The 17,965-nt window shown below is 50.1% G+C and overlaps 2 protein-coding genes across 2 annotated transcripts; one reads left to right on the forward strand and one right to left on the reverse strand.

Moving 5' to 3' along the window:
• Window positions 1-448: 448 nt before the first annotated feature.
• Window positions 449-934, forward strand: J7337_000457 (uncharacterized protein; the record flags this gene model as incomplete). Its single annotated transcript, XM_044818210.1, has 1 exon — window positions 449-934. The coding sequence occupies one exon, from the start codon at window positions 449-451 to the stop codon at window positions 932-934; it is 486 nt and encodes a 161-aa protein (XP_044685912.1).
• Window positions 935-4,441: 3,507 nt separating this feature from the next.
• Window positions 4,442-8,025, reverse strand: PMA1 (plasma membrane H+-ATPase; the record flags this gene model as incomplete). Its single annotated transcript, XM_044818211.1, has 7 exons — window positions 4,442-4,488; window positions 4,545-5,200; window positions 5,257-5,275; window positions 5,404-6,489; window positions 6,549-7,011; window positions 7,110-7,217; window positions 7,633-8,025. 7 exons carry the CDS (start codon window positions 8,023-8,025, stop codon window positions 4,442-4,444), a joined length of 2,772 nt encoding a protein of 923 aa, XP_044685913.1.
• Window positions 8,026-17,965: the final 9,940 nt, after the last annotated feature.

Here is a 17,965-nt window from a genome sequence, read left to right on the forward strand (position 1 = left end):
TTGGACCCCGTTGCAAAGCTCACGATCTAATTCAAGTATTGCCCACTAGCTCAGCTCACATGCGCTCTTGTTTCGTGAATTTATTTGATGCTCTCATGATTAGTTGTTTGGGTTGACTTGTTCGTTACGTAGCCCCTGGTAAGGAGATGAGAAGACTGTGAGCGATCGGGCACTTCGATGCTCTCAAATTTGGTCATAAGAAATGAGCCCCCATGCTACCTCCAAGACAGTAAACTGAACTAATTGCCGACTATTACCTATACTGATAGATACTGCTGGACAGTAACGTCTCTTTAGGACATCTGTGATATCCATATCCGTTCATTACTACTGTTGTTTCATTCCATCTGTCTTCACTTACTATTCTTACGCCTTCTTCGAATAACACCATACTTACCTTTGTATTCCACCATTCCTCACTCTGTCGTCTTACCTGTTCCTTAGCATCATGCCTGGTAGCAGCTTCCATACGGATGCGTTCAAAAGCCAGCTTAACGGTGGTGGCCTTGGCCTTGTGGACTGCTCTGAGTCCATGGTTGAGTATCAATTTGCAGACGATGAGGGTGAAGGGTCCCAGGCTCAGCTTCGTTCGCTACCTTGTCCTCGTCGGAGCAGCCGCCTCAAGCGGAGAAGGGTTGACTATAATGAAGTGTCGGATATCGACATGGACTTGCCAGCCAAGAGCAGCACTCATGAAGATAAGGGCGACTTTTACAGCGATGGCGAAGAGGAGTCTGACCAGAGTTCCGGGGCCCAATCCGAGACTGCTGAGTTCTCTTCACAAGAAAACAACGTTCCAGATGCCTGTGTGAAGGCACCTGTGAAGGCGAGATCCACGCCCCTCGTGCCCACGTTTACCGAAGCCGACCTGATTTTCCCATTGACTCAGCCTGACGAATTGAAACTATTGGTTCTCTTTGCCGCTTCAATCTAGGTAGCACAACTGCAAACGCTGGTGTACTACAGCCGTGAGGAAGCCAGTTATTGCTTGGCAACCTCTGCGATTGACTGGGCTTCGGTTTCTATAGTGGCGGAAGGGCTCGCTCCCAATGACCTCAAGGGTCTATATACTCCTGAAGTCTGCCGTAAATTGTATGAGTCTGATGAAAACGCCGAGATTAGGCGCAAGGCTCTGCTGGGACCAAATTGCGAGAGGCTCAGAGGTTTGTCCTCTTTCGAAGGCGAGAAACCACAGGAAGCGGACCCTTTTGGCTTTAATGGTGTGGATTCAGGTACCTACGACAGGTGCTTAGCTTTCATACACAGACTCGCCGAACACGAACCGTCGTGTGTTGGGCGCTGCTCTGTGTGCGTCGAGTCCAAAAGTCCTTGCGTGCGCCCTGTGGGAAAGAAGACTTGCGTTACCTGTCCTACACCCGAGAAATGTAGAGACCCATCGCACGAGTATAGAGCATTACCAAAGGGCTCAGAGCAATGTTATATGTGCCTGCAGTTTGTGGGAAACATCTATTCTCACGTCCGCGAGTGTCGTGGTCGATGCCAGAACTGCGTTACAGATGACAAACCCTGCAAGCGTGAAGAGGGAAAACGGGATTGTAATAACTGCCTGACAAAGAAAGCCATCTGCAAAGTTGAAGATAAACTAGCATGCATGGTTCCCTGCCGTTTCTGTGGGAGAGAATACATCAAAAGCATGATTAAAGGCCATCAGAAGCGTTGCCCTGGTAAGTGCAGCAACTGCGAGGACGCCAGGGACGACGAAGGTCGTGAGATTGTCTGCTTTCACCCTCCTCCCTTTACCTCAAGAGGGCCATGCAAAAGATGTGCAGAGATGGGGGGCAAACTACATCGTGGATGTGATGGCAGCTGGAGACGACTTAAGCGTAGGAGGTGCAAGACTGAGGATGAAGCCGACGTTGAGGATAACGAGAGCAGCGAGCATGGAGCGGAGGATGCAGACGAGGACAGCGAGAGTTGGGATTAAGAGGCTTACTTCATGATATTTGGAAAGCGGTTCGTCTTGTCTCTTGTGAGGTTGGTAAAAAGTTGTGCATAAGGTGTCTTCCATTGGGTTCATATCACTTTTCTTCTGCCTTTTCCTTTGTGTCGTGTTTTTTTCCTTCATGGTCAAGTTATTGTAGAGTTTACATTTCCTTAGATATTCCACCAAGACTTTCGTTTCCTCATATCAAAAACCTCATCTGTGCCTTGGTTATGCAATTTCTGCAGAGCATCTTTATTCTGCGTCGAATTTCAGGCCTCATCACCCCATTCTCGTACTCCAAAAGAAAACTTCCTTAGTAAAGGTCCCTCCCCGACAAAAAGACTAGGCATTCTTTCCCTGGGCATCCTCTGGAACATCAGCGCTTTGACGGGCGAATCAACTTGAATAGTCTCGGCAGCTGTACAGCGAAGTTGACAACCTGATTTCAATGAAAAGAGCTTCACAGTCCCATTATCCTGTGCCGCAGCAACGACGTTCAGCTCCGGACTGGCATCCCAACCAATGTGAAAGTGAGCCTCATTGCGGTGCCCGTTGAAATACAGCAGTGGCTTTGTCCCACGAGGGTCACTTGTAAGATAGCGTACGTCGTAGAGAGCCATCGAGCTCTTCAATCCCGATGCCAGCACCTGATGTGGGTTTACACTCTTGATGTGGGAGATGGAGCTTGCATGATTCGCAAACGACCATTGCGGTTCAGGGGCGCGAAGATCTGTTATCCAAAGCCTGGGTTGTCTCCCACCAGTAAACACAACGTTGTGGTTCCCCTCTTGGAAATCCTGTGCAAACGTTTCTTGTGGGAGTTGTGTACCATTTTGAACGGCTCTTGGAGCAACCACCGAGACGCTCCCCTCGGAATGCATACTAAGGAGGCCTCTGTTAGAGCTGGCAACGCAAATGAGGCCCGAAGATGAAGGTGCGGGTGTGCTATTGTGAACCATCCATTCACCACGGCCCTCGCGAGGGACAGCGACCCTTTGGTAGAGAATTGCTGTTTACCAGTAAGCAGAGTTCAATACATGGCCAAGCAGAAAGAATAGTTACATTCGCCAAGTAGCCATTTTGGGCAATTGGGGTCCCTATGATTTGACAGTCGTGGAGAGAAGAAGTATATTCCGCATGTGTTGTCAGGCTCGCGCGAAGTCAAGAGTATTGTATGTGAAGGCTGGTGATACTTGATTGATGACATCTGTGGACATCGTACCGCCTCTGTACGGAAAGATAGGGTTCTGCCAGAAGAACTGGGTGCTTCTCGTGAGAAATGAATTCTGCACTATGTCAGTAGATTAAAGCATCTTCCGGCCTCGAAGACCAACTCATCGTTTTGATCTGTAGGAATATAGCTTCCCACCAAAGTCTCCTCATCCAAAGCTGAACTGGCAGGTCAGATATCATGTGAAAGTCATACGTTGCAGCGCTGCAGCCCAAGGACTTACTGGCATAAGAAGCCCCTAGGCCAGTCTTCTCATCATCCCCAGAGACGTAAAAGCACGGCATGTTTGCCCGTCGCTCTCTTGCAAAGCTTGGTGCAAAAGGGACGTTGCCTTTGGCCACTGAGCCTCTTGCCCACGCTGCAGCACCAAGGTCTTCATCCTCTACTCTACCGCGGCCTCTCTCGGCGATATAGGGAAGACCAATCTCCCTCGTAAGGAGTGCGGACGTGACTGTATCTCTGACAACGAAATGGCGCTTAATATGTTTCTTTACTTGGTGTGCTTGGCGTTCAGCGAGTCTTTGAGCCTCGTGCTCAACTCTGCGCCTTTTCACAGCATCCGACGACCAGGCAGCCGACGAGGGCGCCGTATGCGTTTTTTCGATCTTGAAATACTTTTTCTTCTCATTGTCTACCAGAAATGCAAGTAAGTACACAAACTTCAGTTGTTTGCCAGGACTGTACCATAGTAATAGCCAGGGATTTCGCGGTTCATGATCGTCCTTCTAACACTTGATGGCTTCCACAGCGGCTTTTGAACGGGAAAGGCGGAGTAATGCAGTTGTGAGAATTTGTGAAGCGGCAAATGTGAGCTGTTGAGATATGGAGGGGGCTGCAGGTTACAACTGATGTCACACTGAGTGGATGGTGCTTAGGCGAGGCTGGAGGAGAGGCCAATCATGGATGGTGGGTCTGCTGACCCAAGTAAAAGACCATGCTGCAGCTAAGGAGTTGAGGAGTTGAGGAAAATAGCAATCAAATGAGCACAGGTGCAAGTAGAGGAACTAACATGAACCATCAAAATGAACAGAAAGAACAAGACCAGATAAGACACAGGTTCAAATGAAAGATCACTATGTTTTGGAGGACGATTTATTTATTTTACTTGTATTATTAGGTGTCTAGTAGACGTTCTCTAGGGGTATGAAAGTTTCCTCAACCACTCCAGGAGTCTTAATACTCGGGTGCGAGTAATACAGTTCAAATTTGGACAGAGCGAAAGTGAAAAGTCCGGGCGATGGTGGTCCGGGTATATACCATCTGGTTTACTGAGACTTCTCGTGCTGGGTAGAGACACGCTGAAGAGAGACAACTGTGATAAGAGTTAGTGGACTGAATGTCAACATTAAGGCAATGGTGAGAACTTACCGAAATCCTCGAGGGATCGCTGCTTCTGGTTCTGCTTAGGGGACTTGCCGTGCATGAGGTTGTCAAATCCAGTGCTGCCCTGCATGAAGTAGTAGAGACCACCCATGACGCAGAAGACACCGAAAGAGAAGATCCAGATACGGACGACAGCCACAATGCTGGTCTGGCCACCAACGAACCAACCAAAGATACAGAAGAGGGTGGCAAGGATATCGACGATCAGAATGGCACCAGACAGCTGCCAAGAGGGGATGGAAGACCAGAAGGGACCGTTGGCACGAGTGATGAAGATGAGCCAGTTTTCAGTGAGAGAGATCTCAAGGAAGAGAACCTCGTCGATCTTACCGAAGTTCTGGACAATACCACCGTCCTCAGAGTTGGCGTACATGGTAGTAAGGGCAATCCAGGTACCAACAGCCAGGACAACACCGAGAAGAACGGACATACCCCAAAGCTTGGGGAGGTTCCACTTGACGGGAGTCTGAGAGAAGGGAGCATTGTCGTAAGCAATGGCAAGAGTAGCAATATCGGCGAAAATAGCAATGAAAACGACAAGCTCAATGTTCAAGCTCTTGTTGAGGATGGCGATCCAGAGACCAAGGAAGAACTCCATGTGAAGGGAGAGAGCGATACGGTAGACGACATATGCATACATGCTAAAAAATATCGGTCAGTAGAGGTTCCGGGACATGAGGAATAAGGAAATACCGACCGGTGGAAGATCTGACGCGCTTTTGGGAGTGTTAGCATGGTTCTTATCATGAAGGGGTAGCGTTTATGTCGTGGTGGAGGCCATCGCGAAAAGGGTGGGGCGAAAGAGCCTCAACCCACGACACAGCACAACAGAATGGGAACTTACAAGTCTTCAAAGCATCAATGATGGCACCGAGACCAGGAGCAAGGAAAACAATGTCGGCAGCGGAGCGAGCGGCATCGGAAGCACCCTCAACAGCAATACCAGTATCAGCCTTCTTCAGAGAGGGAGCATCGTTGACACCATCACCAGTCATGGCAACGAGGTAACCACGCTGCTGGAGAATCTCAACGACGTTGTACTTGTGCTGAGGGAAGACCTCGGCGAAACCATCGGCAGCCTCAACGAAATCGTAGACTTCAGAACCAGGCATGTCACCACCACCACCAAGACCAAGACGCTCAGCATTGTAAACGTTTGTACCGAGACCGAGTTGGCGGGAAGTCTCACGAGCAATACCGACGGCATCACCAGTAAGCATCTTGATGGAAAGACCAAGGCGCTTGGCCTCGTTGATAGTGCGGGCAGTATCGTGGCGGGGAGGGTCAGAGCAAGGCATGATACCGAGAATCTCCCAAGCACCCTCACCTCGCTTGCGGGCAACACCGAGAGATCGGAAACCACGGGTAGCGAATTCAGCAACAGTGTTCTTGTAGGCAGCATCAATTTCCTCAGGGATAGGGTGGTCCTCTTCGACAGTCTTGAGAACAAAGAGAGGGGCTCCCTTGACACAGATGATGCGCTCGCCCTGAGGAGACTCAACGACAGCCTGGACCTTCTTGGAGACGGGATCGAAAGGATGGAAATCAAGAACCTTGTACTTGGACAGAACGCTCTTGGCACGAGGGTAGTACTTGAGAGCCTTAAGGAAAGCCTTGTCAATGGCGTCGATACCCTTCTTCTTGCGGGAAGCGGCCAAACAAGCAGTAAGCATCAGGTCATCAGGCTCAACGCCAGCAACGCAGAAAGGCTCAGCGAGAGAGAGCTTGTTCTTGGTCAGAGTTCCAGTCTTGTCAGAGCAGAGAATCTCGACACCAGCCAGAGACTCGATGGCAGAAAGCTTCTGGACAATCGCCTGCTTCTTGGCCAGGTAGGCAGCTCCAACGGCCATAGTGGTTGTGACGACAGCAGGAAGACCAACAGGCACACCGACGATGGTAATTGCCAAGGTGAAACGTAGGATGTCCACAACTATGATAAGGTTAAAATTAGTATAAATAGGTATTAAAAGGAAGATATATTGAACTTACTTCCATTGGATCGATAGAAACTTGAGACCCAAACTACAAGTAGCGTGGCGACGACCAAAACCAGAAGAATAGTACCAATTCCGTTCAGAACCTCTGTGAAGTGACCAGTGCCTCCAGCAGACTGGGAAACAAGGGCAGCAGCTCGGCCGACGAAGGTGTTGTCACCAGTAGCGGTAACGATGATGAAAGCCTCACCTCGCTTGACAGCGGAGGAAGCATAGCAGTTGTCACCAGCGTGTTTGTCGACAGCGAGAGACTCGCCAGTGATGGCAGACTGATCAACCTGGACGAAGCAGCCCTCGGTAACGAAACGACCATCAGCAGGGATAATAGTTCCTTCTTCAACCTGGAGAATATCACCGGGAACAACCTCAGGGGCCTCAACTTCCTTGAGAGTACCGTCACGGAGGACGACAGCCTTGAGAGCGAGAGTCTTTTTGAGTTCCTCCACAATGGAGCCAGCCTGTTATCGTCAGTCAACTGCATTTGTAGATGCCGGCGTTGCCTTGGGGCAGTCTAAAATAAAAGTCTTTAGATGGGCCGGGGGGGTTGAAAAATCACCTGAAACTCTTGGATAAACCCGACACATGCGTTGAGCAGGAGAAGCGCGCAAATGACGCCAAAGTCTATCCAGTCCTCAAGACCAGCAGCGAGAACAGCAGCAGCTTCCTACGAGTCGTTAGCAAAAGAAATCGTCGAGTTTGGTTGAGGAATGATCGAGTTGTCTCCAGTTTTTGTTGGTACAGATGGGAATTTCCTAATTAGGAAATTCATGTGCATTGACCACCAGGTTAGAAAAAACAAGCGCAACACAACACCATGGCTAGTGTCGCGAGCTTCACCAAGAAACAACCTCCAGCAGAAACGATGTAGAACGTGCTACGAGCGTCGGATTTTGCTGATGGTTGGTTCATAGTGTGCAGGAGACCGGGAGAGGGCGAGTACAAAACAAGGTACAAATTCGCTGATCAGAAGCAGAAAATGTGTGAAAGGACAGGAAACGGCGCAGAAACGCTAGGAATACGGGAAACAAGACTGGGAAAAGGATGGGAAACGCTGAGAAATCAGGGTAAGGTTAACTGACCATTACAAACTGGATGGGGCCCACGAAAAACATGAGGAACTTGAGGATCATGTTCTCGCGCTCTTCTTTCATCTGGTTGAGGCCCCACTTCTTTCGTCGGTTGATGACTTCGGCCTCAGTCAAACCGACTCGGGAGTCGGTTTGGAGCTGATCTTCGGGTACAACACGGCCACCTCCAGGCTGAGTCTCTTCTTCATCATCGAAGGCGTGGCCATCCTCGGACTCGAGATCCTCGATCAGGGCGTCCATGTCCTCGTCGGGCTCCTCATCCTCGGCGACAGGGGCCTTGGGGGCGTGGGTGGGGGGAGCAGCTTGTCCTCGCTTCTCATCGAAGCCGCCAGTCTCGATGTTGGTGTCCAGCGCAGGAGCGCCGGTCGCCTTCTCTTCAGCCATCGTTGGAGATGATGGAGCAGAGAATGTCGATTATTAGGGGTGTGTAGAGTGCGACTGTAGGTGGGCAGCAAATATTGGGAAATAATAGCTTAGGTTGATGCCGCTTCAGTTGTTGTGTGAGAGAAACAGAGGAACAAGATGGAGTGGAGAGGGAAAAGGGAAGGAAGTGTCTAAGCACCGCACGAAGTTAGGGTCGCTTATGAATGAAGCATTCGTGGGTGAAGAGGAAGGGAAAAAGCAGAAAGTTTGGGTCGGGCGAGAGCTTCTTTTTGAATTGCAAAATAAGATGCGTGAGAAAGCTTGGGCTAGGTTCTTTCCCGGCGAGCTTGCCGGCCCACGCTCGTGCATGCGTTGCATGGCCCCTGCCAACAGACTTTCGGCCCTGATCAAAATGATGGAGACCCGGTCATGAAGTGGGTACCACACCTCAATGCTTGCATATTTCTCCAAGACTGATTGTCTCTCACTTGATGCACGTCGCCATCTTACTCGCTGCTCACTGACTTTCTGTGGCCCCCTCATCACAAGTAGACAAGACAGAGAAGAAGAACACAGATGACCGGGGTCTCATCAAACGGGTCCCACGGCGACGCAGGGCTCCACAGCACAAGATATGGGTCTCTTCCTCTTCCCAAGCCGGGACGGGTGGATTAGGATGGAGCCCATCAGTCACTTCCCACGAGTCTCGCGCAGGTTCCTGGCATGGTCTCTCGCGAATCCCAATATGCCCCAGGTTATGTGCTCCATGCCATCTCCAGGTACGACCGGAAGCTCTTCGAGGTACGAGCTAGCAACAAGGAGCCTCTCTTTTCTCTACTGTACGAATTGATCCGACCTCTCACGGCCCTGCCGACCCAGTCCAATCCATCCATTTCAATTGGATTGGCCATTCACTCATTCATTACACTCATCAATTGCTCTACTTCTGCCGCCATTATGCACACCATAATCAGACTCTAGTATTGCCATTGCCATTCTTCCATATTCGCTCAGTTTTTTCCCTTCTTTTTGCTTCCGTTGCCGATTAAAGCCCGCACACGAGTCGGGATTACCTAGCGAACGACATCTTAGTAGCTAGGTACGTATGTACGGAGTAGAGACATAATCACATCCATGGTCACGGAGGAAAGAAACTTCATCACACCCTCTTGTGGTTCAGCTACACCCTCACTTACCCTAGCCTTCTCATGTCATTGGCCTGGGGAAGGTAAAGTGCGATGTGCTTTCTTTGAATTCGTACTCTAAAGCCTGATGATGCAGTGCTTTTTAATCTTTCAAATAGTTATGCGCGTATTAACTAGAACTTTTATTTCCTGCTGAAGCGCTTTGATCTCTCATTCAATGGAAAATATGAGACGATAGCAAGAAAGTCAATATTCACATTGGGTAGCTGTAACAACGACCAGACAACAACATCTCAGATCAACAAACCCCCATCTCAGTCAATCTCACTCTAACGCAGTAAACAGCGCAGTAGTATCAACATCCACCTGGAAACTAGAGACAGAGCGTGTTAGCCAGCACGCCAGTGTAGGAGCTACCCTTGCCGTACCCGGTAGCGTCGGCTGGCTCAATTTTTCTTACTGCTCTCTTGCTAGGAGCTGGGTTCTCTAGGTTCTCTCACCTCACTAAAATGTTTTTCTCTGGAGCTATGCCTGCAACTTTTTTTCTACAGGGCGTGTCAATTGAGCTAATCAAGCCCGTGCTAGGGTGTAACTCTATGAAACGTCGGTCGCTGCATCTTGCAGACTTGCACGGCCCATTATATGATGCCCCGTTTTTATCGCCCTTGCCCTTGTCCACTCAAGGCAGCCTCTGGTCCTCGGCCCAGCCAGGTTCTGCCTTCTATGCAGGTGCAGAGCACAGTGTGTGGCGGCGCCCAGCGTGGGGAATGGAAACAAGACGGTAATCTCAGCAGTGGGTGCAAAGGAGGAAGCATAGCAAATGCAGTGGGAAAAAAGAGATTGAGACGGACCAAAGACCAGTTTACATTTCATATGCAGCAAGACTAGACTCAGATAGAGACTCATGCTATGAGATTGCCCTGCCGATAGAGCACAAGGGGGAGAGTGCTCAGCGTAAACAAGAGACAAAACAAAACTCAATTGAGAGCACGTATCTGATAAGCGATAGCTATTGGGTGTCTCATTGATCCAACTGCCCGTGGCTGATAGCTGATTGATGGCTTACAATGACTGACTGAATGAACGTGACAATGACAACGACAATGGTGACCTCAATATGCTGGCACTAACAATCAGTCATTGACCATCCATGTCACAAATGAGAGCGATTCGCCTCGATCTTGACAAAGCGATGAGATGCAAAGAAGTCAATACAAACAAATCAAAACAATGGCCTGTCCGCCCGCCTGCCTGTCTGGGTTGGGTTTATTTTACATGGGTTGGGGGAATGTCCGCGGGATTGTTCATGCTGTGATAGCGCGCAAGTATAGTTTTTACTGATTTAGCTTTACGAAAAACAAGACATCCAGAGAACCCGCAGCTGAGCGAGTAATTTTACTTTCGTATCCGAACTTGCTTATCGCCCTGTTGGTACCTGCCCGCCTACCTACTGTAATGCTCTCCGAACTATCACCAAAGCATCTCCATGGCCATTTACGACACCCATGGACTTTTTGGCTTGAGAGACAGTAAGACACTGTGCATCTCCCGGATCCCGTTGGCTTCCATCCTTCGAGAGCCCCGTTGTACATGTGGGATGGCTCAAAGCCCGGTCCTCGATTGAGTCGATTGTATCGACGTATTGCCTCACTAATGCTAAATTTTGCCTCAAGATAGCATCAAGCCATGTACAACTGTAAGTGTCTGCCTGCCAGCGTCTGGACCTACTAAATACAAAGTCCTCTGCTGTCCTGTAGCGCGCTCTCCATACTGGGGCCCCGGTACCTCTCCTGTATGTCATTGCTGGCCGAGCTTGTACCTGGCGTCAAGCTCCCCGTTTCCGCTGAGGGATTTTCCTCCGTGGAAGGACCCCCCTCCCCATGCCCATGTGCTCTTTTTTCGTTTTTCCGGCTGCGTATCGCTGCTTGTCAAGAATAATGACGACACTGACTTGCCCATCCCCGGCGGTCAGCGAAATCGCGACTCGAGACACTGGAGAAGACAGGAGAAGTCATGATAGGCTCCGCTTCATGAGGAACGGAGAGAACGGATTACCGTTTCTGTCAATCCATCAGCCTTGCTTCGCCATTGAGCTGCTAACAGTCGAGACCCTTATTACATACAGTATCAATGCGAAATGTCACCCTCATGGCCCCTGGAACGCAACGGGAGTCATGGTCCTGATGTGCAATGTTGTGCAATTGCAATGACTCAGTGGCCGATTTCACAATCGTAACGCAGCCATTGACACATCTCGCATGTATAATAGCATTGCATAGATCTTCATAGTTTATCCCACTTTGTGCACATAATGCGCTTTCCTATGGAGATGTTGTTATTTGCGCGCAAAGCGTGTCGTTCAATTTCCTAATTTCCACCTTGAAGCTGGTAGTCGTAAATAACGAGTCGTGCTCATGAGATGACATTAAAAGCCCTCCAGTTTGCCCAGCAAACACATACTAAAGTGCATACATTTATCGATCCGCTACTCTAATTGCAGCATATTTGGGACTGGCCCCACGCGATCTACATCGGGACTGACCTGACTGGGAACTGGTCTGACAATCTCAGATGGGATAGCTTCACAGATCCTGTCCGATGACGACTATGTTGGTCGGTTACTCTGCATCTTCTCAGTCTAGATTCCCTCTGCAAAATTCTTATTCGGCCGACCTATCAGTCGTTGTCCCAAGTCTTGTTTGACCCGGACACGAGAAAGGCATGAGGTTAATTGAACGTAGGGGTCTCAGGCAGGACCGAAACGGGATCGCCGTGTTTCGATGGGTGGTCATGATAGTCGTCATTTTATGACAAGTAATCAGACGTATCGCGACAAGCTTTACTGCGGTATGCCTCGCCTTTGACTAAGTAGTCATGACTTTGAGAAACGATGGCCTGTTATTATGGAACAGTTCCAGGTTCAGCACAGAATACATAAGGGCAAACATGAGCATCCACTGCTCACCAGGCGCATATTGTCACTGTTGAGTGGCAGCCATGTCCAATCGCCTTATCGGCAGCTGGTGAGCCTGTACTAGCCTTGGCAGCTCGACAGTGATGAATACGGTGCGAGATACGGTCTCGTTCACGAAACGACATGGGCGAGCTTCTGCAGGGCCTCGCCTGGGCTGGATCGGCTTGGCTGCCCTAGCCCTGCCTCTGGCCTTCTCCGTGTTCGTCTAACAAGGACACCGAAGAGATTCACCTTACACGTTCATCTTCCACGCATGAGATGAGGCGCCGTATTAGCGTCTTGGATTCAACCAGCGGCTTAACGCGGGCGAGAGCTATTGGAGAAGTCTTGATTGAACCGCTGAACTTTCTTCATCAGCTACTGAATGGATCTCCATCCAAAACGGCAGACTAGCCTATTTCACCACCAGAGCAAGCCCTGTCCCAACGACGACGGGACCGAGCCTCGCTCAGTTTTAGCGTACAAAAAGAGCGAACATCAGAGATGCTTGACACAAATACCACGATGCTGGCGAGCTCGGTCAGGGCGGGGCTGACCTCAGTTGTTTCTGTCAACTGCCCTCGTGTGAGGTATTATTTAGGTATCATCACAGCTGTTGAAGCCGCTCATGCAGGTGTGCATAACTTATGGACCCAGCTGCACTGGCCAGAAGCCACGCATATTGGAACTTTTCTAGAAGCCGGCCTTTCCATGGCGACCCTTCTTCACCCGTTTATCCAATACTCTTCCTCCCTATGGACTTGGCCACCGCTGTCAGTGATCACGAAGGACTCTTGTCGCCTCTCGCCAAGCAGCCAAGTCGATTCCAGGCCCGTGTTCTCCTTGTCACTATTGAGCTTGCACAAACGAACCCCGTCAGCTTCAGGGCACCCCATGCCCTTGCTCATGGCTCAAGCATGTAAAGGTCAGTGCCCCAGAATCCCATCCATCGCCAAAAGCAGCAGTACCCTGAGGCCCTACGTCATTGGAATGACTGAGTTAAAAAGAAGGTGAGACAGTCTATGACCAATGGCGGCGACTGTTTCTCCGATTTGCCTACCTAACCCAGCTCACAGTTCCGGTCCAGTCGGCCTCGCCCTTTCGCGGTTTTTGTTTTTCTTACCTTGTCATATCCACATCCACTTCGCATCGGATTTCATGTGGAGGTACCCCCATGCTTAAACTGGGGGACGTGGTCGCTTTCTTCCGCGGGCTTTTGGCTCTAGCAGCTGGCTGTCGATAAGGTAGGCAAAACTGAACAGGATTTGGTCGGCGCTTTTTTACCCGCGACCTCCGGTGGGTGGACTTCGGCGCCGATGCCTCGGTGTGTCAGTGGGCAATAGATGGAGACCCCACGGACAATTCGCGGTGTACAAGATGTTTTCTTCTCGGTCAACCCTAAATGGTTCGTCGAGTGCCGAAGACGGGACACGGTAAGTCCTGTTTGGTCACGAACTTCTGAAGCTGAGAACGATAGCGCCTGAGTCGCTCGCTCGCTCGCTCGCTATAGCGGGTCTGACTCCGATCTTCAGCGAGTCGTTCACCGCACCGGTTTCCGCGGTCCGCTGCTGTTCCTGACTCTTGGAGATTCCATGTCTAGGTTCCATTCCGCGTCTTTTGCTGTTACAAGTTGCCTCATCCAGGGTCCAAATTTTGTGTGCCGCGCCTATCGCTCCCATTACGTTACCGGGCGGTTGGTCTTACACACCAAACTGTATGCTTCAGCCCGCCTACGTAACTTCAACAAGCCTGCTGAAACTTATGTATTGTTACGTCGTGTCCATCCGTCCAAAGCCTACCCTGTTGTTTCCACGACGGGGAGACATCCTTACACAATATCCGCCACGAACGGCCCCTTGTGTTGTTTACTTGATACAGTAACTATCCTACGTCTTAATCCAACTCTGATATATCACAGGCGAGAGACAATTGGTATTACAAATGGGGAGATAAACAGCAGCACTAAACAGTTTGCAATCTTTGTAGTCCACTAAACCGCCGACAAGACCGGGTCCAAATTAACTACGACGTGAGGTTTGCATTATGCAGCTCCATCAACGTGGAGTTACTGACTTACACGCACGAGCGAGTGCGTCTATTTTCTTCCAGAAAAACCCGGGGCGCATGAGTGATGTGTCCGCGTAAAGCGATGTCGAAAAACGAACAAGTCCCTCGTCTCACCATGTCGCCCTCGATCGAGCTCTACCCAATCCCCTTTCACGGCTGACGCCAAGTCAACGAGGCATTTCTTGACTGCATATTCGTGCATCTTCCCCATCTTTGCCCGGCTTTGGGCGGATCCGGGGTCGCCCGGGAGGCGCTCAAACTAGGAGGTTGGTGGGCTTGCACCCTGAAAATTGTCTAGGAAACAGAGTCAATCAATTGGTCATATTGATTGGTCGGTTCATCTGGTGAGGGAATTCAAAGGCCATGAAACGATCCAAGCAAATAGACTTGACCTAGACTCCTCTTACTGGCAATATCGCTCACTCTGTTCGATACTCTTGCATAATAGTAAACATGGACTCTGGTCATTGAATCATTCACCTTACCATTTGCGGGTAAAACCTCAGCATGGACTTGTTAGACAGACAGTAGCCGGGACTAGGGAATGGCAATAGTGGCACGCTCGCTGCGTAGCATGCGGGATATTGATGAGCTTAATGTCAAATCTGGAAGGTCTCAGCATCAGTCATTGGCTGCACCTTCCACATCCTCAGATCTACCCCAACACAATCACCTCCTCCCAATGCTCACGTCCCGCGGGAGATGATGCTGCCGGATACTTTTCTTCCTACAGCCTCACTTTTTTGCTTCTCCATCCCCATCTCTATCTTCACCTGTGACCTACATACATACGCACGACAGGCCTGCCCAGGCCAGACCGCACTATCAAGAACACCGCTCCACCCCAGTTTCCTTGGCGACAGCAACAGTGCACAATTGCGGAGAGCGAAGAGCTTCCTTGAACAGCCAAGCCTTCACTCGACTCAAGGGACTTCACTGATGGAGTCGAGTGCTACCTTGACTGTCCATGTCCCTGGATGTTGTTGTGCCTACCAGCACCCGCTCCGACTTTCTTATTCATGCGCTCTCCGCCACAGTCTGGGGTAGACTGTTCATCTGATAGGGGTTGTCGAAGCATGGGCTTGACTTGACTAGATGGTGACTTGATCAAATGATCTTGTGCCTATTTGCGCCATGTGCTTGCGTCTTGTGAACCACAAAAGAAGATTCGTGAGGATCAGCATGACAGACCAAAATCGCATTGCTGTCCCTCTGCTGACGTTACTCAGAGGCTGAGGCGGTCTATCAACAAGTCATGGTTTATCCGAAAACGAAAGATGATACGTGAATCTGGCACGATGCGCATACGTCACTCGAGATCCTTCTTGCCTGATCTCTATTTTCAGAGCGGAGAAATCTCGAAATCTCGCAGTGCTGTCACCGTCAAAACTCCGGTCTCGCGATGATTGCACATTTGCCTGTATGTCTAACACATACAGCCGGTTTGATCTGGAGACGTCGAACTAGAATCTTCAGCCTGTTCTCCAAATCCTACCCCCAACAACCCCAAATAGCCATCGCAAATTGAAATGCAGGGATTTATAACTTGCCCGCATGTGAGACCCGCATGTACCGATCCACGCGATTTGGCTTGCACGCGACCTTCGGCAGTCAAGCAGTCGAACTTACTATTGGCTGGCCCTGAACCACATCCTTCGCTAAGTCCAGCTTGGATTGTCAATCTCACTGTATTGTCACGGCTCTATCGCAGAGTCTTGGTAAGTCGGAAGCTGCGGTATTAACGGCTTCTGGATTGCAACTATTATCTGGCCGGTGATGGTACATACTGTTATCAAAGCCTCACCGGAGGCGGCGACGTGGCTAGGGCTTAGGACCGATAACTCTGGTTTTGCAAAAACTGGCATGGTGCTCTAGCACTCTTGCTCCACCATGATGGATGCTCGTTCCTGGTATCCACTTCTTTTCCCTTCCACTAACTCAGCACGCCAACTTGCCGCCGCTGGCCGTACCATGTCTTCATGGTACCGAGTACCAGCCGAGTCGAGCGCTCAGAAAGTCCAGGTCCTGTCAGGTGCCGGACATTACTTTCCCAAAGACAGACAGAAAGCTCAGAGAAGCACTAAGCGCCTTGAGCTAAAGGCCCCAAACGCGGCTTTTTTTTGCTGTTTTCTTTACATACGTGTCTGTTCCTGGTAGTCTATGTGACAACCCACCTACCTACTGTCACTTGTCCCTGCCAAAGTGCCTCGCCGTTGGCTGGCGCCAGTAAATGAGGCTCTTGCGCCCATTTCATTGCTCCAGCTCCCCCATGACAGTCTCCACGAAAGCCCCCGTATCTCTCTGGCATCCTATCTATCCGTGCCGTCATTCCCGGAATTGCAAATTTATTTGTTCAATCGCGAATCGGATATGATGTCAATGCTATAGGTTGTCTGGAGAAATTGGACTGGAGAATCTGCTCGACCATTGAGTATTTTCGTATGTTACCTTAACATATGCCTGAAACAATCCCGTCGGATATTCGACAACGGTGTGTCCGCCTTCAACACGATTAGGATTGGCGTTTATTAAGAGACAAGTCTCGATCTTGCTGGTCCTGGTTGATAAAACCTATATCTTGTTTCCAATCCAAGCTAGTAACCCTGTCGGTGCGATCGGCATTTACCAGTACAGCTCATAACAGGTCGTGTCGCAGTGCAAAGGTTGTAGCGAGGCTCTGCCGCGACCTCGATAGTTGCGCGCCACGCCTTCACACCGTGCTGGGCCTGGTATTTCAGAGCATATACATACAGTACGAGAAGGACCAGGATCAGTGATCGACGATGGATAACACCTTAGCGGTCAGCTTCCGATGGTGACTTTGTTTGCGTCGCCGTTAAGAGTCTCCATCTTAAAAAGGAATTTATCCAGGCTCCACGAGTCTCCAAACCTTGGTGTGGGATTTGATGGAGAAGAATCACCTCTCGCTGGCTAAACTTACCTTTGGCTAGTCAATAACGAAAACTGGAGCATACGACTCGATAATGGATGGACGGACCTGAGGCTGCCGGAGGACCCTGTATCTCATCCCAACAACTAATTCACTCATACAATTTTGAGCGATTCATACGTGAGAGTTGATATTGCGCGGGTAACTCCATAGTGAACTGCGGAAGTCTGCATCCTGACCTATACCTACTAATTCCGCCTCGGGGCACTCATAAAAGTTGTAATTAAGTACAAGTCCCCAAACTGGGGAGTTGGCGCGACTCGCGACTTGGGGAATACCACGGAGCAGAAGACGGACATACGTCAAAGGTCAAGCAAACATGTTGACAACCATGCGACTCTTTGAGCCGTATCAATTGCTTACGCGCAAAGGATGCCACACCCCGGATTTTGGCCGGAAGACCAATTCGCCTCAATGCTCGGCTTTGGCGGACATCAACTCGACTCAAAGTAAGGCTTAGGTCAGTGTTATCGTCAGCCATGTTCTCAGACGAAGAGGCACATGAGAGTATTTTGTCCATTGCCCACATTCATTCATGCAGCTGCATTGAGGTCCAGAGCCAATCTTGACTTCCTTCTCTCCGGAGATGCCAAGAGTCTCGAAGCGAGGAACGACCGGTTGATGAAACAACTGGCCTCGGTCGTTGGACAAACAACTCAGTCGCTGACTGAAACGAGAGTGTTTCCTTTGCACCAGGAGCGCTGTGGCACGGCCAAGATGGATGTGCGTTGCGCAAAGTTGCGCGTAGCGAAGAGCATATTCACCTCGACTTTCTTTTTAGGTCGCATGGTACTGTGCCCCTAGTGCAGCCTCCCGTATGGTATGCGGTCTTCACTTGCCCATGGA

The sequence above is a fragment of the Fusarium musae genome, chromosome 1 (assembly GCF_019915245.1).
Source record: "Fusarium musae strain F31 chromosome 1, whole genome shotgun sequence".
In the NCBI taxonomy this organism is placed as follows: domain Eukaryota; kingdom Fungi; phylum Ascomycota; class Sordariomycetes; order Hypocreales; family Nectriaceae; genus Fusarium; species Fusarium musae.